We start from the raw sequence: 26,806 nt of genomic DNA, 5'->3' as shown, positions 1-26,806 counted from the left end.
TCATATGTAAAGTTTGATCAAATTTATACACTAGTTAAACATAATATGAAAAATATACTAAATTATGATATTGATGTATCCACTTTTAGTAATGTGATAAGAAGAATATATGTATCCACTTTGTGTATCTATCTGTTGTAGTAGATTAACATTGATGTATGTGGTGAGAACTAACATGTTGAAATGAGCCATAATATTTGCCGGTCGTTTACAATTGAACTTATATTAAACATGTGCACTAAACTTGTCTGGTGCGAGATATGCCGATGTGAACTATGATGATCTACTAATTGTGTTTTAATTTGAAGAGTTAGATTATTTACACGCCGCACGCACACACACACATTATTTATGAAGATGAAGTAACTTTTAGAACTAGTCAATGTACATGCAATGCACGTTAATTTGGAAGTATATTAAGTGCATGCGGATATTAAGTTGGATATTATTTACGTGTTATTATGTGATTAGCACTATATTTGACATGAAATTAACTGCATGCTAAACGTGTTGAGCGCTCGACATTGAAGCAGTCTGTGTCGTTGGATTGACATGATTTAATGACCGAGATTAATTGGATCTGCCCATCTGGGTCTTTTTATATTGGTATAGATAAAATTTGTCGGAATGTGTGTGGTGTCGATAAGCGGGGTCTTCTCGAATACCCTCGCTCTCCCTCTTTGGATGGTTTGCTCTTCTTTTCCTTTCACAGTCAAATCTTCCCCTTCCCACTTTAGGGTTATAATTGGTCAGTGAGCATGTGTGGTTCGTCACATGGAAATGGTATTTTTAACATCTAAAAAAGGAATTGAAACCCAACCAAAGCAGGTTATATTGATGTTTTCCTCGTTCAATTTGTCGGTTATATCTAATCATTTAGTTGCATCGAGTGCTAAATGATCAAGGGTAAACACACAAAATGACACCCTCTCCGATTTTTTTACTTCATATGTTAGGTACTCCCTCCGTTCGGAATTACTTGTTGCAGAAATGGATGTATCTAGACGTATTTTAGTTCTAGATACATCCATATCCAAGACAAGTAATTCCGAACAGAGGGAGTATGTATTAAGTCGTATGTAAAGTTTGATCAAATTTATACACTAGTTAAACATAATATGAAAAATATACTAAATTATGATATTGATGTATCCACTTTTAGTAATGTGATAAGAAGAATATATGTATCCACTTTGTGTATCTATCTGTTGTAGTAGATTAACATTGATGTATGTGGTGAGAACTAACATGTTGAAATGAGCCGTAATATTTGCCGATTGTTTACAATTGAACTTGTATTAAACATGTGCACTAAACTTGTCTAGTGCGAGATATGCCGATGTGAACTCTGATGATCTACTAATTGTGTTTTAAATTGAAGAGTTAGGTTATTTACACGCCATGCGCGCGCACACACACATTATTTATGAAGATGGAGTAACTTTTAGAACTAGTCAATATGTACACGTGCAATGCACGTTAATTTGGAAGTATATTAAGTGCATGCGGATATTAAGTAAGATATTATTTACGTGTAGTATATTAGGTATGATATTAGCTGCACATTATATTAAGTAAGATATATCTGTTGTACGTTGATATTTGATAAGATATCAGTTACTTTTTCACGTGAATGGTAGGATATTAATTACATGACGAATTTTATGGGATAGCGTTGAGTCAAAACGTGTTTATAACCAATGGCAGTAATGGATAATTAGAGCGTTAAACATGTTTGGTGCTCAACATTGGAGCAATTTGAACCGTTAGATAACGTGATTTGATGGTGGTGGAGATGCTTTGGATTTGTCTATTTGCGTCTTTTTATGTTGATAGTATAGATAGATAGATGGGCAATAATTGCTCATTTTGGAGGGCTATATTTTTGTCAACTTTATGTAACTCTTCAGTCATGTTTTCGATGCCTATTTCTTTTAACGCGTGTTTCCTGTAGGAGTCAGCAACTATCGGCGGGATTATGTAAAACAACGAAAATGTTAAAAGTCTGACGTAAAAAATTTAACCACAGCAAATCGAACATGTTTTATGGCAAATCAAGTTGTCACAAGGATGAAAATTCCCTCTTGACAAGCACAACAAATCGTTGCAAAAAACTGAACATAACAAGGATCTGCCGTGCTTGCTAAAAAGAATTGCCATCCTAAAAAAACGTTTGATTTGTCATGGCTAAGAGCCTGAAATTCGGTTTGTAGCGAAATCCTAAAACAAAGAGGGTCCCCATTTTATAGCAAGACAGTGATAACACCAGGCCAAAACCAAGAACGCTGGAAATACTGTTCGGCACTACAAATCTGCCCCGATCTGATCTACGAGCACCTTCTAACACAGAGCGAGTGTTCCCCTAACGTCTGCCTTCTAACACATCCTGCAAACCGAAGCCGCACATGCACATGCAGCGCGTCCCAAATTACTCACAAGACAGAGCTACGACCTACACGTCCAGCGACAAGAATCTGAATTGCTACTCAGTCACGGCGCAGAAACCCGAGGCACAGCAGAGCGACATGGAGCCCGACGATCAGCTCCGACCACCGCGCCGGCGACCCCAATCTGGACGCCGAGGAGTGGGCCGGCTGCGCGGCCGGCGATATCCCAGCAGCTGCCACAACCAACAAGCCGGTGTCAATGACAATGGCATTTGTACACAACAATGACAATGTACAGCCAATGGCTAAGCGCTCACCGTTGCACACGGAGCTGGTGGTGAGGTTGGCGAGGATGGTGAACGAGGTGCCGTTGGTGTAGCCGGCGTAGGAGCACGTCGTGCTCTCGCAGGCCGAGGTCGCGGACGTCGACGTGTTCCCGAGGAACAGATCTCCGCATTTCGCCGCAGGGCAGGAGGGTGTCAACCCCTGCGTCGGCTGGCAGTCCAGCCTGAATTTTTTCAGGGCATTGCCAAGTTCAGGTTTCGTCAGTTTCAGTAGCATGTACAGTATGATTTAGTAGGGACGACAAGAAGCTGACTGGCCCAGGAAGTACTCACCGCCAACTGGTGGAGCTGCAGCCGCACATGATGCAGTTGTTGGCCGTCAGGATGTAGCTCGCGTTGGGGACGCGGAGGTTGCGGTCGATGGCCGAGTTGCTAATGGCAGAAGAGCAAGCTGCACAAGTGTCACACTATGTTAAACCAGAACCCCTAAACTGAACTCTGAATGAGTATCTGTACAATTCGAACGTATATGACGTCGCTCGAAAACAACTAGTACTTCCTCCGTAAAGAAATATAACAGCATTTAGAAAGATTAACTTGCAGAAGCGTTACTATGTTCATGCCAGGCTTAGCTTGATGACATCAGTTCAGTTAAATTCAGAAAAATAAAGAGCAGAAAGTAAACTGTAACGAGCATCTCAACTTATAGAGGCATTGTCATGAGTCGGAGAACGCAAATTAACCAGGTGGCATATGTATGAACATATCGAATGACTTTGCAAATCAAAAGACAGACAGATTCTTGACTGAATTATTTTGCCCTGCTACGATCATTTAACCCGGCTAGTAGTACTACAATTCTTTTGGTCCAATTTTTTTTCTCAGAGTAAGAAGATGGATTAACCTCCTGTAATCAACCATACCATGCGAGAAATGTTAACTGTTCATAACTTCAGACTCAAGTGGCAGCATATCCAAGACTCGAATCTGAACCGAGGTATGATGATATGTGTTGCAACTTGCAAGGTAGAAAACCCCCTTTTTGCCCATCACAAGCACAACTTTTCAGGGCAAACAATCTGAAAAGCAACCTTGGGACACTGTTAAAAAGTACTACTCGTACTACAATCTACAAAGAGGATCAAGGAAAGAGATAGGACTTTCAACTTTGCGTTGGCAAAGCATCTCCATGGCATCCCTCCACTTTTACCAGCAGAAAGAACCTAGAAAGAGTTCAGAAAATGTTTGATAGATGCAGCTTCACATCAGCAACTGCCATTGCATCCTGTAATTTGTTGGATCCACCAATAATAAAGAAGTACACATATCGCACAAGCACAATGTACCATCAGTAGCAAACTATCGCAAAAGGAAGAGATATCTCTAACGGTTTATCACTGAACAACACAAAAAGAGGAGGCAAAAATGCATAGCAAAAAGGCTGAATCTTGGAGCGATGGTAAGTCAGCAACAAGAAAAGGGAGAGAGGTCTTCGTGGCGGCACTACCTCGGAGCGGCACGTCGAGGACCTGGCCGGCGAGGAGGCTCTTGGCGTCGGGCATGCGGTTGAGGGCCAGAATCGTCTCCTCCGTGGTCCCGTACTCCTCCGCAATCCCGGCGACGGAGCTCCCGGCAGGCGCGACGTACGTGAGGTGCACGACGGGCTCCCCTCCGACGGGGTCGCAGCTGCAGGGCAGCGGCACCCAGAGCTCCTGGCCGACGGCGACCCGGTTGGGGTCGGAGATGTTGTTGGCGGCGGCGATGTCGCGGTACGTGACGAGCCCCGCGAAGGCGCCGCGGGCGACGGCGTCGAGCGTGTCGCCCGCGCGGACCTTGTAGGTGGGCCGCTGGAAGGTGGCGCCGGCGCCCCCGGAGCAGAGGCAGGGCAGGCGGACGCGGACCGGGAACGGGGCCGGCGCGGTGGTGGGCGTGGAGAGCGGGAGGTCGTTGGAGGCGAGCAGCGCCCGGTGCGAGCGGAGCTGGAAGAGCGCGCGGACGGCGGCCAGGGTGGTGGCGTTGGGCGGGGAGTAGGAGACGAGGGCCTGGCAGGTGGAGGCCCGCGGCGCCGTGGCGTTGCACGCGAACCGCGCCGCCGCGGCCGGGGTGGGGGACAGCACCGCGAGGGTGAGGAGGAGAAGGGCGGGGAGGGAGCAAGCGGGCGCCATTGCCGGCGTGGCGGCGAGGGGAGCTGGCTCAGCTGGAGGCTGGGGGATAGTGGGAGAGTGGGACTGTGGGTGGTGGTACAGTGGAGCAGCACGGGGCGGCGTGTGTGGCTTTTGTTTGGTTTGGCTGTTTAAATGCGAAACTACTGTGCGGACGAAACTGCCTGCACGACAAGGGGACGACGGCCAAATCCAGCCGTCTGCTTCACTTTAATGTTGTGCATGGACGAGTTGATCTACGTTGTCGTTCACGAATCGTCCACACACCATCGTGTGTATAGCAGCGCTGGTTTAAATGTTGGGGGAGGCGCAATGACGCGGAGGTAGAGGAGGAGGAGGAGAGCGGTGCGGTGGCGGTGGTGAGCCCGTGGCGTGGGGCAGTGCGCCTGCACGGCGGCACGCGGGGGCGAGGTGGGCGGTGGGGCTCCCCGCCCTCTGACGCCGTTGGGGTGGTCATTGCCTGGTTTGACGGGTGATCCAGGCCGTGCGATTCTGGTCGCACGGTGTAGACCTGCGCTTGTAGCAGTGGGCCCCGTGCGCGCGCGTCCACCGGCCGGAGCACTTGCCGCCTGTCACGGTGGCAGGCAGGCAGGCAGGCGAGGCGCGGCCTTTCCTCATCTCCGCGTCCATTTATTGCAGTTTTCCTGGGCCAAGTTTGTACAGCACGCTGCGGCTTGTACGTACTCCCTCCGGTCTTTTTACTCTGCATATTATTAGGTTGTTCCAAAATCAATCTCATTCAATTTTGACCAAATTTATATAAAAAATTATAGACATTTACATAACAACACCAATATCATTAAATTCATCTTAAAATATATTTTTATATTATATTTATTAGATATTATAGGTGCTAATAATTTCTAATATAAATTTGATCAAACTTAGCAAAGTTTGACTTTCGGCAAATCTAATGTACAGAGTAAAAAGGACCGGAAGGAGTACTATTTCAAACAGGATGTGTGATCGTATAAGAGTATCTCCAGTTGCGTCCTCAACAGGCCCTCAGATCATCTTTTCGGCGCTTGCGCCAAAAAAATGTCTCAGCTGCGTCTCTAGGACGACGAAAAGCGCCGGTTCGGTCCTTTTTTCCGTCGGCGGCCGCAGGCCGAACCCGGCGCACTGGGGGCGATCGGGGGCTCCGGCGCAAGGGAAAAGCGCGGCTGGCCCACACCGTCAGGCGAAAAGTCAAGATTTTTTTCCCGACCCGCCTTCCACCCCCGCGCCCTCGGCCGCCACTAGCTATATCCCGGCGCCGCCCGCCGCCCTTCACCGCTAGATAGCCATTCCCCGCCGGACAAATAGCAGAGGTTCGCCGCGGCAGCCCCTTCAACAACAGCTGGGCGTTTTCGGCCGCCGTATCCGGCCGCGGAGGGGCAGTTTGGCAGGTGCACGCCCACCGGGCGCAAGGTGTTCGGCGATTTGCCTGCCTCGGCGATGGACTCGGATGACGAGGAAGCGCTCGCCGTGCTGCTGGAGGAGGAAGCCGAGGCCGACGTCCAGGAAGAAGAGCATCTGATGGTGCTCGTCGCCCTCGCCCAGCTGCTGACGAGCAATGAAAAGCCGCGGCGAGGTGGCTCGGCGCCGGGGCGGGTGAAAGCAAAAAACCGGCATCGTCTCGAAGGCTACTGCATGCTCTACTCCGACTACTTCGCCAATGTTCCACTTCACGGCAACAAAACATTTCAGCGCCGTTATTGGATGAGCCGAAAGCTCTTCCTCAGGATTGTGAATTCCATCCGGGAGTTCGACAACTACTTCAAGTGCAAGATGGATTGCACCGGCAAACTTGGATTCACCTCGATCCAGAAGTGCACGACAACGATGAGGATGCTTGCACACAGAGCTCCCAGTGATTCACTGGACGACTATGGGCGCATGGCCGAGTCCACCAGCATGGAGTGTTTCTACAAGTTCTGTCGGGCAGTGGTGGCAGTGTTTGGACCGCAATACTTGAGAACACCCAATGCGGAAGACACTGCTCAGATCCTAGCACAGAATGCAGCAAGAGGATTTCCTGGGATGCTTGGAAGCATCGACTGCATGCATTGGAAATGGAAGAATTGTCCATTTGCTTGGCAGGGGATGTACAAAGGCGGCAAAGGCGGTTGCAGTGTGGTACTGGAGGCGGTGGCTACACAGGACCTCTGGATTTGGCACTCCTTCTTTGGTATGCCAGGAATTCACAATGACATCAACGTGCTGCAGTGCTCTCCTGTCTTTGCCAAGCTTGTTGAAGGTCATTCTCCTCCGGTGAACTTCGAGATCAATGGGTGGCACTACAATAAGGGGTACTATCTAGCTGATGGCATCTATCCGAGATGGTCGACATTTGTGAAGACGATCTCAAACCTTGTGCCAGGAGGCAAGAACGCCTGGTTTGCGAAGGTTCAGGAGGCTTGTAGGAAGGATGTCGAGCGGGCATTTGGTGTGCTCCAATCTCGATTTGCTGTTGTCCGGTACCCCGCTCAGACATGGTCAAAAGATCAAATGTGGGAGATTATAACTTGTTGTGTCATCTTGCACAACATGATCATCGAGAGCGAGCAAGAAGATCCAGTGTTTGACACTGAACTATACTACAGGCAGGGTCCTCTAGCCGAAGTTTATCACTAGCTACCGGCAACCCGGACTGCCTATCTCAGTATGCGTTAGGAGATCCGAGACACACAGGTGCATCATCAACTGCAGCAAGATCTGATAGAGCACCTATGAAGGCTAAAGGGCGACGCCGGGCGCGACATGTGATGAAATATGAGTTTTTATTTGTTGAACTATATAATTTGTATTGAATTATTTGTTGTTGTACTATTTTGTTGAAGTATTTAATTTTTCTGTGATGAAATATGTGATAAAAAAATTTATGTTGATAATTGAACGCCGAGCAACGGCGAACCACGTCGAATATGGGCCTATTGTCGCCCATATGGGCTCTTTATTCGTCAAAATGGGGCTGGAAAGTGGGCCAATATCGACGCCGGGTGGCGAGCTGAGAGCGATGACTGGACGCAAAACCGCCCCAGCGGCGATTGTATAGCCGGCTCGCCCGGGGGGGGGGGGATTAGGGGTCAACTGCTGGAGATGCTGTAAATAAATAAATTTCGTAAAGTTAATGTCCCCGTGACCGTGAGGCACGGCGCCTTTGGCCAGCAAGCTACTATGGCACTTGTATCTGATCGTACTCGTCACCGTTGTTTACCAAGCTTTCTCTCACAGACACAAGCTGATCGACAGAGCCGGCCAGCGCATCCACGGTCAGGTCGCCCCCCAAGAGCAGAGGGTTTGTTACAGCATCGTTTATCGTTTTACCGGTGCTACGATCGATGCTGTTGGCCTCTAGGTTTGGACGGTTCGTATCACCGTGTGCGTATGGGCACGAATCTTTCTTTTCTTTGCCCGCCCGACGGACAGACAGTTTCGATGGACCCTCTTGTTTTCTCCGACTCGATCTCTCTCAGCTTGACCAGAAATGTTCATTCATCAAGAGCTTTGATCGGCCACGACGAGTTGGTCTTGTTAATTGTTTTTAGGTGAACCAGTTTGTCTTGTAGATGACTAAGAATTCCTGGGCCAATTCCTCTTTGCTAATCATCCATGCTTCAACATAAACAATCCCAACATTCTCTAGATGTCCTAGAATCTATTCCTTGATACTTAAGGCATGTCAAGCTGATAGAAACCCAGGCCAGCCGCTGAACTGCCCATGTTTTAACTGATTCTTGACCGCATAATGAGAGATTTCATACTGTTGCTCATACGGTTGGGGGTAGATATCACCAATGTTTTAACTGACAAATCAATTTCTAGACCTAGTCCTATATCTAAGGCTGGTCATAGTGGGGAGTAACTTATACTAGTGTCATGCATATAACATTAGTCTAAGTTACTATAAACGATGTAGACCTAGTCCTATATCTATGTTTATAGTGCAAAGTAACATAATAGTAGTGTCGTATACGGCTTCATTTATTAGCTTATAGACTCATCTTGTATTGGGAAACGCTATGTTGCAGTAACATATTATGTTACTACTTCTCATTAACTAATTTCCACATAAGCAAAAAAAAATTGGAGTGCGTTATGTTACTCACTAGGTTACTCCCACTATGACTAGCCTAACTAACGAATTAGAATCCCTTGATCCTCGCACTACTAGAAAAAGGCTATAGATTTCTTTTTAGAAAAGGAGGTAAAAAACCCGGCCTCTGCATTAATCGATGTGTACAATCATCTTTATGATTATTCATCAAAGATCTGACAAGAACATACATCACGCCACCCGAAGCCATCACTCACACATACAAACTCGATAATGTAGAGTGCTCTCGCTCCCCATATCTAAAACCAATATGGTCGTCGATCTATCCACATAACGTATCGGAACCTACAACAGCAAACCTAAAGCGTATGCCACATGCACACATTTTAGAAGCCGACATCATTGAACCGATGACCCATCTTCGGGAAAGAGATCATCATCACCCTTGCCAGTCCGACCATCTGTTGACGCCACCACGGTGCCGAGCGACACCACCTCCCTACGCGCAAACTGCCGGGCAAATCATGGTAATCTAGAAGTAGAATGGACTATTGTTATCTTCTTTTTGTTGATCCGGTATTGGAACTAAAAAGAGTATCCCGCACATGTTTCCCCAGAGGTGACCTTGTGTTATCTAACCCACGAGAGGAGAATTTCCTTGAAGGGATGGTCTCTAGCAAGCTTTTGCCGAAGTGTCAAATCCAACTTTTGACCGGATAAGCAAGCATATATTGATTCAAACACTTGTAATAAAAAGAAGGTACTGGGATGAGGTCTTAATGCTTACAACCATGTATTGGTGTTGGGATAAAAAATGATATTAGTTTGTGTTCGGGAAGTCACCCATCAAAAGGTGCTTGCTTCATTTGGAATGGGGGATGTGTCCAAATAACATCTTGACCGGCATGAGTCTTGCATCAAGAATCAGTACCGAAGGCTCTATCCGTCTCACGGGGTTGCCTCGATAATTAAGATAATAATATTAGACAAAAGCTTGGGCATTCAATGACTACACCTCATGAATCCCCAAAGATAGGATCCATGTTACCCTACTAAACCTTACTGTCACCAGTGTTTGATATAATACTTCATGGTCCCCTTGCTCCTAGACTCACCGGTGCTCGATCTCCATGTTTCTGGGTACCTGCAGGGATGAAGATCGCGGGCAAAACAAAAGATACTTCACGATGCAATTTTATTTTACACATACAAGACGTTGTGTCAAAGACTTCTATTGATCCCATTAACAAATACCTGGGGCTGCAAGGCTCATGCCTCACCTCATACGTTACCGGACTACTCACACATGGAGATCAGATCGCGAGAAGAAATCATTAAAGTACACATCTTGAGATTGATTGATTGCAATATGCTTACAATGGATGCCTTATGCGATGCACGATTACATGAACTAGATGAGAGAGGGCTATGGTGGTGGAGATGGCTATGGAGGTGAAAATGGTGGCGGCTAGGGTTTGTGGATGAAGATGATGATGAACGGGTTCTGGTTGTGCTCGATGCTCCTCCTTTGCTCCGTCTGTTGACATTTCGACGGGGTCCCCTTAATAAAAGTTGTTCCGGTGGATGAGCTACCTCGATTTCCATGCCAAACGATTGCTCATGCAAGCGCTCGTGGTCGCATGGAATGTCGTTTTTCGCTCTAGAGTCCTTCTGACGCTTCCTGGTGATTCATTTCTTCTCCATTTTCCTTCCTTTCCTTTCTCCCACATGATATCTTCCCTTTTCAGCCCAATTCCGGTGGAAAAAATATTAAAGAAAGGATTTGTAAAATCCTTTGCATTCATTAGTCATTAGTCGCAATATCGGAGCGAATACCTCTCTTTTAGTGAAATATCTCGGTTTAAACAAGGTTGAAATGAGAGTAAACATATCACTCATCAACTCCCCAACCTTAAACTTGATCGTCCTCGAGCAACATGGAGAGAAATCCGAATCATAAGGAACTCAATTGTTTAAACCGAAATAACGAGAAGGTTTTGGTTCACTTACGATCGGTATGCCTAGATAGCCCTCCACTTCTTGACCTGAAAACTTATCATAGATATAGCAGTGGCATGGTTATAGTGCAAGTGTTATTGAGGCAAACATAATCAACGCAAGTTTCTATTCCCACGAGATCCCATCTGGAGGCCTTCTCCGGTACTCCGTCGAAGGGGGAATCGATCACGGAGGGGCTCTACATCAAACTTGCTGCTATTTCGATGATGTGCGAGTAGTTTACCACAGACCTACAGGTCCATAGCTAGTAGCTAGATGGCTTCTTCTTTCTCTTTGATCTTCAATACAATGTTTTGCTCGATGTTCTTGAAGATCTATTCGATGTAATGACTTTTTGCGGTGTGTTTGTTGGGATCCAATGAATTGTGAGTTTATGATCAGATCTATCCATGAATATTATTTGAGTTTTCTTTGAACCCTCTTATGCATGATTGTTATAGCTTTATATTTTTCTCCGATCTATTGATTTGGTTTGGCCAACTAGATTGATTTTTTTGCAATGGGAGAGGTGCTTTGTGATGGGTTCGATCTTGCGGTGCTCAATTCCAGTGACAGAATGGGACATGTCACGGATTTGCATCGTTTCCATTAAGGATAAAAAGATGGGCTTTATTCATGCATGAGTTTACTTTGTCTACATCATGTCATCTTGCTTAAGGCAGTATTCCATTCTTTATGAACTTAATACTCTAGATGCATGCTGGATAGCGGTCGATGTGTGGAGTAACAATATTAGATGCAGGCAGGAGTCGGTCTATTTGTCTCGGACGTGATGCCTATATACATGATCATTGCCTTGGATATTATGATGATTATTTATTTTTCTACCAATTGCCCAACAGTAATTTGTTTATCCACCGCATGCTATTTTCAAGAGAGAAGCCTCTAGTGAAAACTATGGCCCCCCGGTCTACTTTTTATCATATATTAAATCAAAATTACCTTGATGCAGTTTTTCTTTCTTTCTTTTATTTTGTGTTTTAATTATCTACCTATCACCATAAAATTCTTGCAAGTAACCACCAAGGGATTGACAACCCCTTGTTCGTGTTCAGTGCAAGGATTTGTTATTTTGTGTGTAGGTACTGCTAACAAGATGTTGCGTGGTACTCCTACTAGATTGATAACCTTGGTTCTTAACTGAGGGAAATATTTATCTGTGCTATACTGCAGCATCCTCTCCTCTTCAAGGAAATTCCAACACAGCTAACTGATGGTAGCTGGAACTACGTCGGTATTTCCCTGGAGAGTGTGACGCCCCCAATTCGATCATACACTAATCATACACGCAAACGTGTACGATCAAGATCAGAGACTCACGGGAAGATATCACAACACAACTCTACAAATAAAATAAGTCATACAAGCATCATATTACAAGCCAGGGGCCTCGAGGGCTCGAATACAAGAGCTCGATCATAGACGAGTCAGCGGAAGCAACAATATCTGAGTACAAACATAAGTTAAACAAGTTTGCCTTAAGAAGGCTAGCACAAACTGGGATACAGATCGAAAGAGGCGCATGCCTCCTGCCTGGGATCCTCCTAAACTACTCCTGGTCGTCGTCAGCGGGCTGTACGTAGTAGTAGGCACCTCCCGAGTAGTAGTAGTCGTCATCGACAATGGCGTCTGGCTCCTGGGCTCCATCGTCTGGTCGCAGCAATCGAGTAGAGAAAAGGGGAAAAAGGGGGAGCAAAGCAACCGTGAGTACTCATCCAAAGTACTCGCAAGCAAGGATCTACACTACATATGTATGCATTGGTATCAAATGGAAAAGGGGGTATCATATGTGGACTGAACTGCAGAATGCCGGAATAAGAGGGGGGTAGCTAGTCCTTTCGAAGACTACGCTTCTGGTAACCTCCATCTTGCAGCAGAGGAAGAGAGTAGATGGTAAGTTCACCCAGTAACATCGCATAGCATAATCCTAACCGATGATCCTCCCCTCGTCGCCCTGTGAGAGAGCCACCGGTTGTATCTGGCACTTGGAAGGGTGTGTTTTATTAAGTATCTGGTTCTAGTTGTCATAAGCTCAAGGTACAACTCCAAGTCGTCCTGTTACCGAAGATCACGGCTATTCGAATAGATTAACTTCCCTGCAGGGGTGCACCACATTTCCCAACACGCTCGACCCCCTTTGTCCGGACACACTTGTCGGGGTCATGCCCGGCCTCGGAAGATCAACACGTCGCAGCCCTACCTAGGCACAACAGAGAGGTCAGCACGCCAGTCTAAATCCTATGGCGCAGGGGTCTAGGCCCATCGCCCATTGCACACCTGCATGTTGCTTACGTGGCTAGCGAGCAGACCTAGCCTCCCTTATACAAGAGCAGGCGTTCCAGTCCAACCCGGCGCGCGCCGCTCAGTCGCTGACGTCATGAAGGCTTCGGTGATACCACGACGTCGAGTGCCCATAACTGTTCCCGTGTAGTTGGTTAGTGCGTATAGGCCAGTAGCCAGACTCAGATCAAATACCCAGATCTCGTTAACCGTGTTATTTTAAAGTAACCGCGAACGCCGACCAGGGCCAGGCCCACCTCTCTCCTAGGTGGTCTCCACCTGCCCTGTCACTCCGCCTCAAAGTAACAGTTGGGGACTGTCGGGAACCTAGGCCCACCACTACCTGGGTGGAACCACCTGCCCCTTCAGCCCCCAACATCGGAATCACTTGCGGGTACTCAACGAGCCGACCCGACTTTAGTCACCACCTGTATAGTATGTATCTATAGTATATACCCGTGATCAACACCCGACGTGATCACGACCCGATAGTATAGCATGGAAGACAGACAAGAATGTAGGGCCACTGATGATAAACTAACATCCTATACTAAGAATTTAGGATTGCAGGTAAGGTATCAACAGCTGTAGTAACAATGACAGGCTATGCATCAGAATAGGATTAACGGAAAGCAGTAACATACTACACTACTCTAATGCAAGCAGTATAGAGAAGAGTAGGCGATATCTGTGTTGGAAATATGCCCTAGAGGCAATAATAAAATGGTTATTATTATATTTCCTTATTCATGATAATTGTCTATTGTTCATGCTATAATTGTGTTATCCGGAAATTGTAATACATGTGTGAATATATAGAGCACAACATGTCCCTAGTAAGCCTCTAGTTGACTAGCTCGTTGATCAATAGATGGTTACGGTTTCCTGACCATGGACATTGGATGTCATTGATAACGGGATCACATCATTAGGAGAATGATGTGATGGACAAGACCCAATCCTAAGCATAGCACAAGATCGTGTAGTTCGTCTGCTAGAGCTTTTCTAAGTGTTAAGTATCATTTCCTTAGACCATGAGATTGTGCAACTCCCGGATACCGTAGGAGTGCTTTGGGTGTACCAAACGTCACAACATAACTAGATGGCTATAAAGGTACACTACAGGTATCTCCAAAAGTGTCTGTTGGGTTGGCATGAATCGAGACTGGGATTTGTCACTCCGTATGACGGAGAGGTATCTCTGGCCCCACTCGGTAATGCATCATCATAATGAGCTCAGTGTGACTAAACAATTGGTCACGGGATGATGTGTTACGGAACGAGTAAAGTGACTTGGCGGTAACGAGATTGAACAAGCTATTGGGATACCGACGATCGAATCTCGGGCAAAGTAACGTACCGATTGACAAAGAGAATTGAATACAGGATTGATTGAATCCCCGACATCGTGGTTCATCCAATGAGATCATCATGGAATACGTGGGAGCCAACATGGGTATCCAGATCCCGCTATTGGTTATTGGCCAAAGAGGTGTCTCGGTCATGTCTGCATGGTTCCAGAACCCGTATGGTCTACACACTTATGGTTCGGTGACGCTAGGGTTGTAGAGATATTAGTATGCGGTAACCCAAAAGTTGTTCGGAGTCCCGGATGAGATCCCGGACGTCACCAGGAGTTCCGTAATGGTCCGGAGGTAAAGATTTATATATATGAAGACCAGTTTCGGCAACCGGGAAAGTTTCGGGGGTCACCAGTATTGTACCGGGACCACCGGAAGGGTCCCGGGGGTCCACCGGGTGGGGCCACCTATTCCGGAGGGCCCCATGGGCTGAAGTGGGAAGGGAACCAGCCCCTGGTGGGCTGGTGCGCCCCCCTTGGGCCTGCCCCTGCGCCTAGGGTTAGAAACCCTAGGGGTGGGGGCGCCTCCACTTGGCTTGGGGGGCAAGCCATCCCCTTGGCCGCCGCCCCCCATCTAGATGGGATCTAGAGGGGCCGGCGCCCCCCCGGCCCCTATATATAGTGGAGGGGAGGGAGGGCAGCCGCACCCAAGTCCCTGGCGCTTCCCTCTCCCTCCGTGACACCTCTCCCTCTCGTTGGTGCTTGGCGAAGCCCTGCCGAGATCCCGCTGCTTCCACCACCATGCCGTCGTGCTGCTGGATCTCCACCAACCTCTCCTCTCCCCTTGCTGGATCAAGAAGGAGGAGACGTCTCTCCCAATCGTACGCGTGTTGAACGCGGAGGTGCCGTCCGTTCGGCGCTCGGTCGTCGGTGATTTGGATCACGACGAGTACGACTCCATCAACCCCGTTCTCTTGAACGCTTCCGCTCGCGATCTACAAGGGTATGTAGATGCACTCCTCTTCCCTCGTTGCTAGATGACTCCATAGATTGATCTTGGTGATGCGTAGAAAATTTTTAAATTTCTGCTACGTTACCCAACAGTGGCATCATGAGCTAGGTCTATGCGTAGTTTCTATGCACGGGTAGAACACAAGTTGTTGTGGGCGTTGATTTTGTCAATTTACTTGCCGTTACTAGTCTTATCTTGATTTGACGGCATCGTGGGATGAAGCGGCCCGGACCGACCTTACACGTACGCTTACGTGAGACTGGTTCCACCGACTGGCATGCACTAGTTGCATAAGGTGGCTAGCGGGTGTCTGTCTCTCCCACTTTAGTCGGATCGGATTCTATGAAAAGGGTCCTTATGAAGGGTAAATAGAAATTGGCATATCACATTGTGGTTTTGGCGTAGGTAAGAAACGTTCTTGCTAGAAACCTATAGCAGCCACGCAAAAACTTGCAACAACAATTAGAGGACGTCTAACTTGTTTTTGCAACATATGCCGTGTGATGTGATATGGCCAAAAGGATGTGATGAATGATATATGTGATGTATGAGATTGATCATGTTCTTGTAATAGGAATCACGACTTGCATGTCGATGAGTATGACAACCGGCAGGAGCCATAGGAGTTGTCTTAATTTATTTATGACCTGTGTGTCAACATAAACGTCATGTAATTACTTTACTTTATCGCTAACTGTTAGCCATAGTAGTAGAAGTAATAGTTGACGAGACAACTTCATGAAGACACGATGATGGAGATCATGATGATGGAGATCATGGTGTCATGCCGGTGACGACGATGATCATGGCGCCCCGAAGATGGAGATCAAAAGGAGCAAAATGATATTGGCCATATCATGTCACTATTTGATTGCATGTGATGTTTATCATGTTTTACATCTTATTTGCTTAGAATGACGGTAGCATAAATAAGATGATCCCTCGCAATAATTTCAAGAAAGTGTTACCCCTAACTGTGCACTGTTGCTAAGGTCCATTGTTCCGAAGCACCACGTGATGATCGGGTGTGATAGGTTCTAACGTTCGCATACAACGGGTGTAAGCCAGATTTACACACGCAATACACTTAGGTTGACTTGACGAGCCTAGCATGTCAAGACATGGCCTCGGAACACGGAAGACCGAAAGGTCGAACATGAGTCGTATAGAAGATACGATCAACATGAAAATGTTCACCGATGATGACTAGTCCGTCTCACATGATGATCGGACACGGCCTAGTTGACTCGGATCATGTATCACTTAGATGACTAGAGGGATGTCTATCTGAGTGGGAGTTCATTAACAATTTGATTAGATGAACTTAATTATCATGAACATAGTCTAAAATCTTTGCAATATGTCTTGTAGATCAAATGGCCCACGCTAATGTTGTCCTCAACTTCAACGCGTTCCTAGAGAAAACCAAGCTGAAAGACGATGGTAGCAACTATACGGACTGGGTCCGGAACTTGAGGATCATCCTCATAGCTGCCAAGAAAGCATATGTCCTTGAAGCACCGCTAGGTGAAGCACCACCCCCAGCAAACCAAGATGTTATGAACGCTTGGCAGTCCCGTGTTGATGATTACTCCCTGGTTCAGTGCGGCATGCTTTACAGCTTAGAACCGGGGCTCCAGAAGCGTTTTGAGCAACACGGAGCATATGAGATGTTCCAAGAGCTGAAAATGGTTTTCCAAGCTCATGCCTGGGTCGAGAGATATGAAGTCTCTGACAAGTTCTACAATTGTAAGATGGAGGAGAATAGTTCCGGCAGCGAGCACATACTCAAAATTTCTGGGTTGCACAACCGCTTGTCTCAGCTAGGAGTTAATCTCCCGGATGATGCAGTCGTTGACAGAATCCTTCAGTCGCTCCCACCTAGCTACAAGAGCTTTGTGATGAACTTCAATATGCAGGGGATGGAAAAGACCATTCCTGAGGTATATTCGATGATGAAATCAGCGGAGGTGGAAATCAAAAAGGAACATCAAGTGTTGATGGTGAATAAAACCATTAAGTTCAAGAAAGGCAAGGGTAAAAAGAACTTCAAGAAGGACGTCAAGGGGGTTGCCGCGCCCGGTAAGCAAGCTGCCGGGAAGAAGCCAAAGAATGGACCCAAGCCCGAGACTGAGTGTTTTATTGCAAGGGAAGTGGTCACTGGAAGCGGAACTGCCCCAAGTACTTCGCGGACAAGAAGGGCGGCAACACCAAAGGTATATGTGATATACATGTTATTGATGTGTACCTTACCAGTACTCGTAGTAGCTCCTGGGTATTTGATACCGGTGTGGTTGCTCATATTTGTAACTCAAAACAGGAGCTGCGGAATAAGCGGAGACTGGCGAAGGACGAGGTGACGATGCGCGTCGGGAATGGTTCCAAGGTCGATGTGATCGCCGTCGGCACGCTACCTCTACATTTACCTACGGGATTAGTTTTAAACCTCAATAATTCTTATTTAGTGCCAGCTTTGAGCATGAAGATTGTATCAGGATCTCGTTTAATACGAGATGGCTACTCATTTAAATCCGAGAATAATGGTTGTTCTATTTATATGAGAGATATGTTTTATGGTCATGCCCCACTGGTCAATGGTTTATTCTTATTTAATCTTGAACGTGATGTTACACATATTCATAGTGTGAATACCAAAAGATGTAAAGTTGATAATGATAGTCCCACATACTTGTGGCACTGCCGCCTTGGTCACATTGGTGTCAAACGCATGAAGAAACTCCATGTGGATGGACTTTTGGAGTCTCTTGATTATGAATCATTTGACACATGCGAACCATGCCTCATGGGCAAAATGACCAAGACTCCGTTCTCCGGAACAATGGAGCGAGCAACCAACTTATTGGAAATCATACATACTGATGTGTGCGGTCCAATGAGTGTTGAGGCTCGCGGTGGCTATCGTTATTTTCTCACCCTCACTGATGAATTGAGTAGATATGGGTATGTCTACTTAATGAAACACAAGTCTGAGACCTTTGAAAAGTTCAAGGAATTTCAGAATGAGGTTGAGAATCAACGTGACAGGAAAATCAAGTTCTTCCGATCAGATCGTGGGGGAGAATATTTGAGTCACGAATTTGGCACGCACTTAAGGAAATGTGGAATAGTTTCACAACTCACGTCGCCTGGAACACCTCAGCGTAATGGTGTGACCGAACGTCGTAATCGCACTTTATTGGATATGGTGCGATCTATGATGTCTCTTACCGATCTACCGCTGTCATTTTGGGGCTATGCTTTAGAGACTGCCGCATTCACTTTAAATAGGGCTCCGTCGAAATCCGTTGAGATGACACCGTATGAATTATAGTTTGGGAAGAAACCTAAGCCGCCGTTTCTAAAAGTTTGGGGATGCGATGCTTATGTGAAGAAACTTCAACTTGAAAAGCTCGAACCCAAATCGGAAAAATGCGTCTTCATAGGATACCCTAAAGAAACTATTGGGTATACCTTCTACCTCAGATCCGAAGGCAAGATCTTTGTTGCCAAGAATGGATCCTTTCTAGAGAAAGAGTTTCTATCGAAAGAAGTAAGTGGGAGGAAAGTAGAACTAGATGAAGTATTGCCTCTTGAACCAGAGAGTGGCGCAGCTCAAGAAAATGTTCCTGAGGTGCCTGCACCGACTAGAGAGGAAGTTAATGATGATGATCATGAAACTTCAGATCAAGTTGCTACTGAACTTCGTAGGTCCACAAGGGCACGTTTCGCACCAGAGTGGTATGGCAACCCTATCCTGAAAATCATGTTGTTAGACAATGGTGAACCTTCGAACTATGAAGAAGCGGTGGCGGGCCCAGATTCCGACAAATGGCTGGAAGCCATGAAATCCGAGATAGGATCCATGTATGAAAACAAAGTATGGACTTTGACTGACTTGCCCGATGATCGGCGAGCCATAGAAAATAAATGGATCTTTAAGAAGAAGACAGACGTGGATGGTAATGTGACCATCTATAAAGCTCGGCTTGTCGCTAAGGGTTATCGACAAGTTCAAGGGGTTGACTACGATGAGACTTTCTCACCCGTAGTGAATCTGAAGTCCGTCCGAATCATGTTAGCAATCGCCGCATTCTATGATTATGAGATATGGCAAATGGACGTCAAAACGGCATTCCTTAAGGAAGAATTGTATATGATGCAGTCGGAAGGTTTTGTCGATCCTAAGAATACTGACAAGGTATGCAAGCTCCAACGCTCAATCTATGGGCTGGTGCAAGCTACTCGGAGTTGGAACATTCGTTTTGATGAGATGATCAAATCGTTTGGGTTTACACAGACTTATGGAGAAGCCTGCGTTTACAAGAAAGTGAGTGGGAGCTCTGTAGCATTTCTCATAGTATGTGGATGACATACTATTGATGGGAAATGATATAGAATTCTTGGAAAGCATAAAGGCCTACTTGAACAAGTGTTTTTCAATGAAGGATCTTGGAGAAGCTGCTTACATATTAGGCATCAAGATCTATAGAGATAGATCGAAACGCCTCATTGGTCTTTCACAGAGTACGTACCTTGACAAGATATTGAAGAAGTTTGATATGGATCAGTCAAAGAAGGGGTTCTTGCCTGTGTTGCAAGGTACGAGATTGAGCACGGCTCAATGCCCGACCATGGCAGAAGATAGAGAAAAGATGAGTGTCGTCCCCTATGCCTCGGCCATAGGGTCTATCATGTATGCCATGCTGTGTACCAGACCTGATGTAAACCTTGCCGTAAGTTTGGTAGGAAGGTACCAAAGTAATCCCAGCATGGGACACTGGACAGCGGTCAAGAATATCCTGAAGTACCTAAAAAGGACTAAGGATATGTTTCTTGTTTATGGAGGTGACGAAGAGCTCATCGTAAAGGGTTACGTCGATGGTAGCTTCGACACAGATCTGGATGACTCCAAGTCACAAACCGGATACGTGTATATTTTGAATGGTGGGGCAGTCAGCTGGTGTGGTTGCAAGCAAAGCATCGTGGCGGGATCTACATGTGAAGCGGAGTACATGGCAGCCTCGGAGGCAGCACAAGAAGCAATCTGGGTGAAGGAGTTCATTACCGACCTAGGAGTTATTCCCAATGCGTCGGGCCCGATGACTCTCTTCTATGACAACACTGGAGCTATTGCCCTTGCCAAGGAGCCCAGGTTTCATAGGAAGACCAGGCATATCAAGCATCGTTTCAACTCCATTTGTGAAAATGTTCAAAATGGAGACATAGATATTTGTAAAGTGCATGCGGACCTGAATGTCGCAGATCCGTTGACTAAACCTCTCCCTCGAGCAAAACATGATCAACACCAGAACTCTATGGGTGTTCGATTCATCACAATGTAACTAGATTATTGACTCTAGTGCAAGTGGGAGACTGTTGGAAATATGCCCTAGAGGCAATAATAAAATGGTTATTATTATATTTCCTTGTTCATGATAATTGTCTATTATTCATGCTATAATTGTGTTATTCGGAAATCGTAATACATGTGTGAATATATAGACCACAACATGTCCCTAGTAAGCCTCTAGTTGACTAGCTCGTTGATCAATAGATGGTTACGGTTTCCTGACCATGGACATTGGATGTCATTGATAACGGGATCACATCATTAGGAGAATGATATGATGGACAAGACCCAATCCTAAGCATAGCACAAGATCGTGTAGTTCGTCTGCTAGAGCTTTTCTAAGTGTCAAGTATCATTTCCTTAGACCATGAGATTGTGCAACTCCCGGATACCGTAGGAGTGCTTTGGGTGTACCAAACTTCACAACGTAAGTGGATGGCTATAAAGGTACACTACAGGTATCTCCGAAAGTGTCTGTTGGGTTGGCATGAATCGAGACTGGGATTTGTCACTCCGTATGACGGAGAGGTATCTCTGGGCCCACTCGGTAATGCATCATCATAATGAGCTCAGTGTGACTAAGCAGTTGGTTACGGGATGATGTGTTACAGAACGAGTAAAGCGACTTGCCGGTAACGAGATTGAACAAGGTATTGGGATACCGACGATCAAATCTCAGGCAAAGTAACGTACCGATTGACAAAGAGAATTGAATACGAGATTGATTGAATCCCCGACATCGTGGTTCATCCGATGAGATCATCGTGGAATATGTGGGATCCAACATGGGTATCGAGATCCTGCTGTTGGTTATTGGCCAGAGAGGTGTCTCGGTCATTCCTGCATGGTTCCCGAACCCGTAGGGTCTACACACTTAAGGTTCGGTGACGCTAGGGTTGTAGAGATATTAGTATGCAGTAACCCGAAAGTTGTTCGGAGTCCCGGATGAGATCCCGGATGTCACGAGGAGTTCCGGAATGGCCCGGAGGTAAAGATTTATATATAGGAAGACCAGTTTCGGCCACCGGGAAAGTTTCGGGGGTCACCAGTATTTTACCGGGACCACCGGATGGGTCCCGGGGGTCCACCGGTGGGGCCACCTATCCCGGAGGGCCCCATGGGATGAAGTGGGAAGGGAACCAGCCCCTGGTGGGCTGGTGCTCCCCCCTTGGGCCTGCCCCTGCGCCTAGGGTTAGAAACCCTAGGGGTGGGGGGCGCCTCCACTTGGCTTGGGGGGCAAGCCATCCCCTTGGCCGGCGCCCCCCATCTAGATGGGATCTAGATGGGCTGGCGCCCCCTGGCCCCTATATATAGTGGAGGGGAGGGAGGGAAGCCGCACCCAAGTCCCTGGCGCCTCCCTCTCCCTCCGTGACACCTCTCCCTCTCGTTGGTGCTTGGCGAAGCCCTGCCGAGATCCCGCTGCTTCCACCACCACACCGTCGTGCTGCTGGATCTCCATCAACCTCTCGTCTCCCCTTGCTGGATCAAGAAGGAGGAGACGTCTCTCCCAACCGTACGTGTGTTGAACGCGAAGGTGCCGTCCGTTCGACGCTCGGTCATCAGTGATTTGGATCACGACGAGTACGACTCCATCAACCCCGTTCTCTTGAACGCTTCCGCTCGCGATCTACAAGGGTATGTAGATGCACTCCTCTTCCCTCGTAGCTAGATGACTCCATAGATTGATCTTGGTGATGTGTAGAATTTTTTTTAAATTTCTGCTACGTTCCCCAACAATCTGGTGATCAAGGGGGGAGGCTTGCCTGGTTGCTCTGGCAAGAGAGAGGGGTCGTCAACACCGTAGTTGAACTGGGGGTCTCCGGCGGTCTCGGGGTCTACCGTAAAGAAGTAACGGAGGGGGAACACAATAAATAATAGAGCAATCAATGTAACAAAAAGCAAGATGCGGCATTACGTTGTGCTAGGGGTGACCTGACACGGCACTAAGTGATACAGGCAAAAGGGGGGAAACATCCGGGAAAGTATTCCCGGTGTTTCACGTTTTCGGACAGATGAACCAGAGGGGAAAAGTTGCGTGTTTACTATGCTAGGGATGTGTGTCGGACGAACGGGCTATGTATCCGGATTTGTCTCGTCATTCTGAGCAACTTTCATGTAGAAAACTTTTTCATCTGAGTTACGGTTTATTTTCTATGATTTTTCAAAGATTTAAACAATATTCTGAATTTGTTATTAATAAGCAATTAAATAGCTAAAATGCTATGCGCACCCAGATCTGTGTACATAGAGGTGTACCAGAGGGTGACAGTGGGGCCCAGGGGGTCCTAGTTGACCCAGTCAACTGTCAACAGAGCTGACCGTTGACTGGTCAAATGTACTAAGTGGGGCCCCATGTCATAGAGACATTAGGTTAACTACCTAGTTAAGCCTAAATTAATTAAGTTGATTAAGTAATAATTAATTAACTAATTAATTTTACCATTAAATATTTTATTTATTACTTTTTTAAAGGGGCATGGGGCCCGTAGGCCAGTGGCACAAGGGCCAGCCGGGGTGGGTTAACGTGGCGGGCGTGGGATGTGGGCGCCTGCCCGAACGAGGCACAGGCGCGCTCGTGCACGGGGCGCTGGCACCGGGTGCGTGGTCGGCGGCGCGGCTCGCCGGCCGGCAGAGGCGACGCAGGGGGCGGCAGTCAGCGGGGCGACGACGGCGCGGCTCACGGGCAGGACGGCTGCGGCGACCGCTGCAGTAGGGGGTGAGCAGCGGCGCGGCAATGGCGGGGGCAGCGAGCGCGGCGTGAGGAATGGCTGGGCGAAGGAGGCCAGCATCGGCCACGGGGTGGAGCGGGAGGCGCGTCGGCGAAGGCGAGCAGCCGCGGGTGCGTGTGAGGGCGCGTCGGGGACGCGGGTTAGCGTGCGGCCAGCGGGCGTCGGCGAGCGCAGCGGCGGCAGCAACAAGCTGCAGCCAGCAACGCGAGGACGGGGGAGCAGTAGGGCGCGGCGGCACGCGTGCGGGCGCGTGCATAGCCGGAGTGGGCGTCGGACAGGGACGACGCGGCGAGGAGAGGCGGGTCGAGGCTCGCGCGCAGCCGCAGTAGGCAGGGGTCGAAGGCAACGGCGGCCGACGCGAGCGAGCGGCACGACGGGTAGCTCCAGTGGGTGGAGGGCGCGGTCGGGCGGAGCCGCCACGGCCGGGCGCGTGAGCAAACATGGGACGGTGTTGCATGCGGGTAGCAGGGCGGGGGAGTAGGGTGCGGCCCTGGGTGGCCATAGTTACTGGCGCGTGCGCGGAGGACCGTAGGCGGTTGCGGCGGCAGCAGTAGCGAGTAGGCGCGGCGGCGGGGCTAGCTACGACAGCAAAACTGGAGGGGCCAGAGGGGGCGTGCGCGTGTGCTCACAGCGTTGACGAGAAGGCCTAGGGACGCCGGAGGAGCTCAAGGCGGCGCGGATCAACGCGGTGGCCGCCGAAGCCCGAGGAGGAAGTCGAGGTTGGGGTGGCATCACGGGGCCGTCCGGTGCCTTGTGGCTCGACGTCGAGGAAGAGGACGGCGCTAAGGTGCTCCTGGACTCGTCGACGAGGCAAGGGACGGACGATGGCCGTGGGATCGAGCGGCGCACGACGATGACATCGGGCGTGGCTGGATCTGGAGGAGGGGGGTCAGAGATAGAGTGAGAGGGAGGGGCGCTCTAGGGTTAGTGGGGCGGGGGGGGGGGCGTGGTCTTGTAGGGGGCGGTTCACCGACGGATGGTCGCCACGGCGCCGACCGGTGTTGTGGCGGGCATCAGTGGCAGTCACAGCTGTAGTGAACAGGGGAAGGGGGTAACAGGGGCGGGTTGGGCCGGCCTAGTGGCCAGTTGGGCCAAGGCCTAGGGGAGGTGGGAAGGCCTTTTGTTTTTTAGTTTTTACTTGTGTTCTTGTTTTTTTGTTGCCATTTATTTTAGTCCTAGTAAAAATATAAACTTAGCATCTAAATTAGTATTTCAACCTAGTCCACAGTCACAAAAAGTCTAAGCACCAAATAACTTATATTTGACATTTTATTACTTATAAAGGTATTTAAATAATTGTTGTTGCTACTGTTTTAATCATTTTAGTGTATTTCAGAATTTTATAAAAGTGTGGTTTCTTCACCCACATTTAGTATGGATTAATTGACACAAAACGAACATTTTAATTTTAATGTTTCAAAACTTTCACCTATTGACTTTAATTTGAAGTTTAAATGCCGAACCGGTTTTGAACTAATGCGAGATTAACAACAGTAACCGTGGTGACGTGGCATCAATAATGTGGGATTACTGTAGCCTAATTATCCGGGCGTCACAATTCTCCTCCACTACAAGAAATCTCGTCCCGAGATTTAAGAGGTGGAATGAGGGGGAAAGTTCTGGTTACGAAATTCTAATGGATCTTCTCGGTCTTGGTTGCTCTTCTCAAGAGTTTTCTCCATGATGGTTATCCCTCCATTCCTCTACTTCTGTGCGTCGGGACGAAGTTGTCATCCTTTCCTTGGGAATTCCACTGTACTTACGTAAAATGATAAGGGGTAACTCGGAAGAACGGAACTCTGCACGGTTGCTTATCCGGTAGATAACATTAGGGAAGGTGGCGAAAAGTAACTCTCGAATTGAAACTTAAGAAATTGCCAAGAGCAAGGTAAGGAGGCACCATGAGAAGTTTCGAGCAGGTAGGCAATCGTTCGATGCCTAAACAAAGTGTGAAAGGGGGCCCAGAGCAACGAGAATAACTATTGCGTCTGATACCGGATTTGATGATCTCATCGAAAGGTGGCTCGTGAATTACATATGAGGCCACGCACGAGGAATATCTTTGGGAACAAGGGGTGTTTAGGAGAGTCAGGTTTCGATCCTGGAACCTATGGGTTATGGGCCCACCATGTGGGTTGAAAGCAGGAAAGCACTATCAGGTGCACGGTCAAGATAGCAAGGTATGTCAGAGGATAGCCTATCAGTTAAGTTGGCAACAACGTCGGTACCAAGGGTGAGGGACGAAGAGAACCATTTCCCTGCTCGTTGAAACGAGGCGGACCAATAGGCAAGGTTCTCGTCCATCGGTGGTTACCGGAATGTCATCAACAATAGTAACAGGGTCTTGCTGACAGAATTGTACACCAAGGTGTTTACATAAGCAGGAGAATATTACAGCTTAGATCATTTAGATCACAAGAAACGTTAACCCAAGCAATAAAAAGGAAAATATGATTATCAGATTAAACAGAACAATGGAAAGGAAAATGTGTTTAAACACATATTTCAAGGGTATATCCTTCCCAAGGACAAGCAGAGTATGATATCCATGACATGATATATCGTAGAAAACCCTTTAGGAAAAGGGAGAGAAATTTGATGACATTACCCATACAACGGTGCTTGGGGTAATTTATAAAGAAATTTTAGCATTGTGCTTCAAATGTTCATATTGAAAATCGGAGTACCACATACATGCTTCGAGATAGCGTTGGCATGGTCTTTAAGCAAAGGTTAGACTTTGGATACGCAAAGGATCCATCAGGAACAACCCATAGAATAAGTGTTACAATTTCCTCATGTAAGAATGGTTAACCTTGTTAAACAGGAAACTATAACCACAAGTCCTCCGGCCAGGTGCGATGGGCATGACATCACCTTACCGATATATAAGGACCAGTGTTATAACTCTTGGAAATATGTCCCAACCATCATATCTCACCGAGATTCAGATCTGATTGGTGTCAGGATACCTCCGACTCAGGATGCTTGAGAAGAAAAGGTGCAACACAGTTGTCGAGATGATCTTGTAAAATTCTTAGGAAATTAACTATGGGAGCGAGTTCCAAAACAAGAGTTCATCATTAACCCAAGGGAATGATGAGGGGGTGGCTGATGGACTCAGCGACAATTCTTCAAGATTTCCAAAAGATGGATTTCCACACTTATGTGAACAAGGAGATAACATTTGTCAAATCAAATTATATAATGTTGTATGCTCGAGGAGAACATCCACGAGCAAACA

At 47.4% G+C, this 26,806-nt stretch overlaps 1 protein-coding gene across 1 annotated transcript; it reads right to left on the bottom strand.

The window, feature by feature from the left end:
- Window positions 1-2,221: 2,221 nt before the first annotated feature.
- LOC123101530 (proline-rich protein 36) lies at window positions 2,222-23,818 on the bottom strand. The gene is made up of 6 exons (XM_044522936.1): window positions 23,399-23,818; window positions 5,101-5,536; window positions 4,179-4,997; window positions 3,005-3,122; window positions 2,705-2,895; window positions 2,222-2,620 (listed from the first exon to the last, which is right to left on the bottom strand). Exons 1-6 carry the CDS (start codon window positions 23,816-23,818, stop codon window positions 2,487-2,489), a joined length of 2,118 nt encoding a protein of 705 aa, XP_044378871.1. The 3' UTR covers window positions 2,222-2,486.
- Window positions 23,819-26,806: the final 2,988 nt, after the last annotated feature.

Source organism: Triticum aestivum, chromosome 5A (assembly GCF_018294505.1).
Source record: "Triticum aestivum cultivar Chinese Spring chromosome 5A, IWGSC CS RefSeq v2.1, whole genome shotgun sequence".
Lineage (NCBI taxonomy): Eukaryota > Viridiplantae > Streptophyta > Magnoliopsida > Poales > Poaceae > Triticum > Triticum aestivum.
This window is presented reverse-complemented; position numbering and strand designations above follow the sequence as displayed.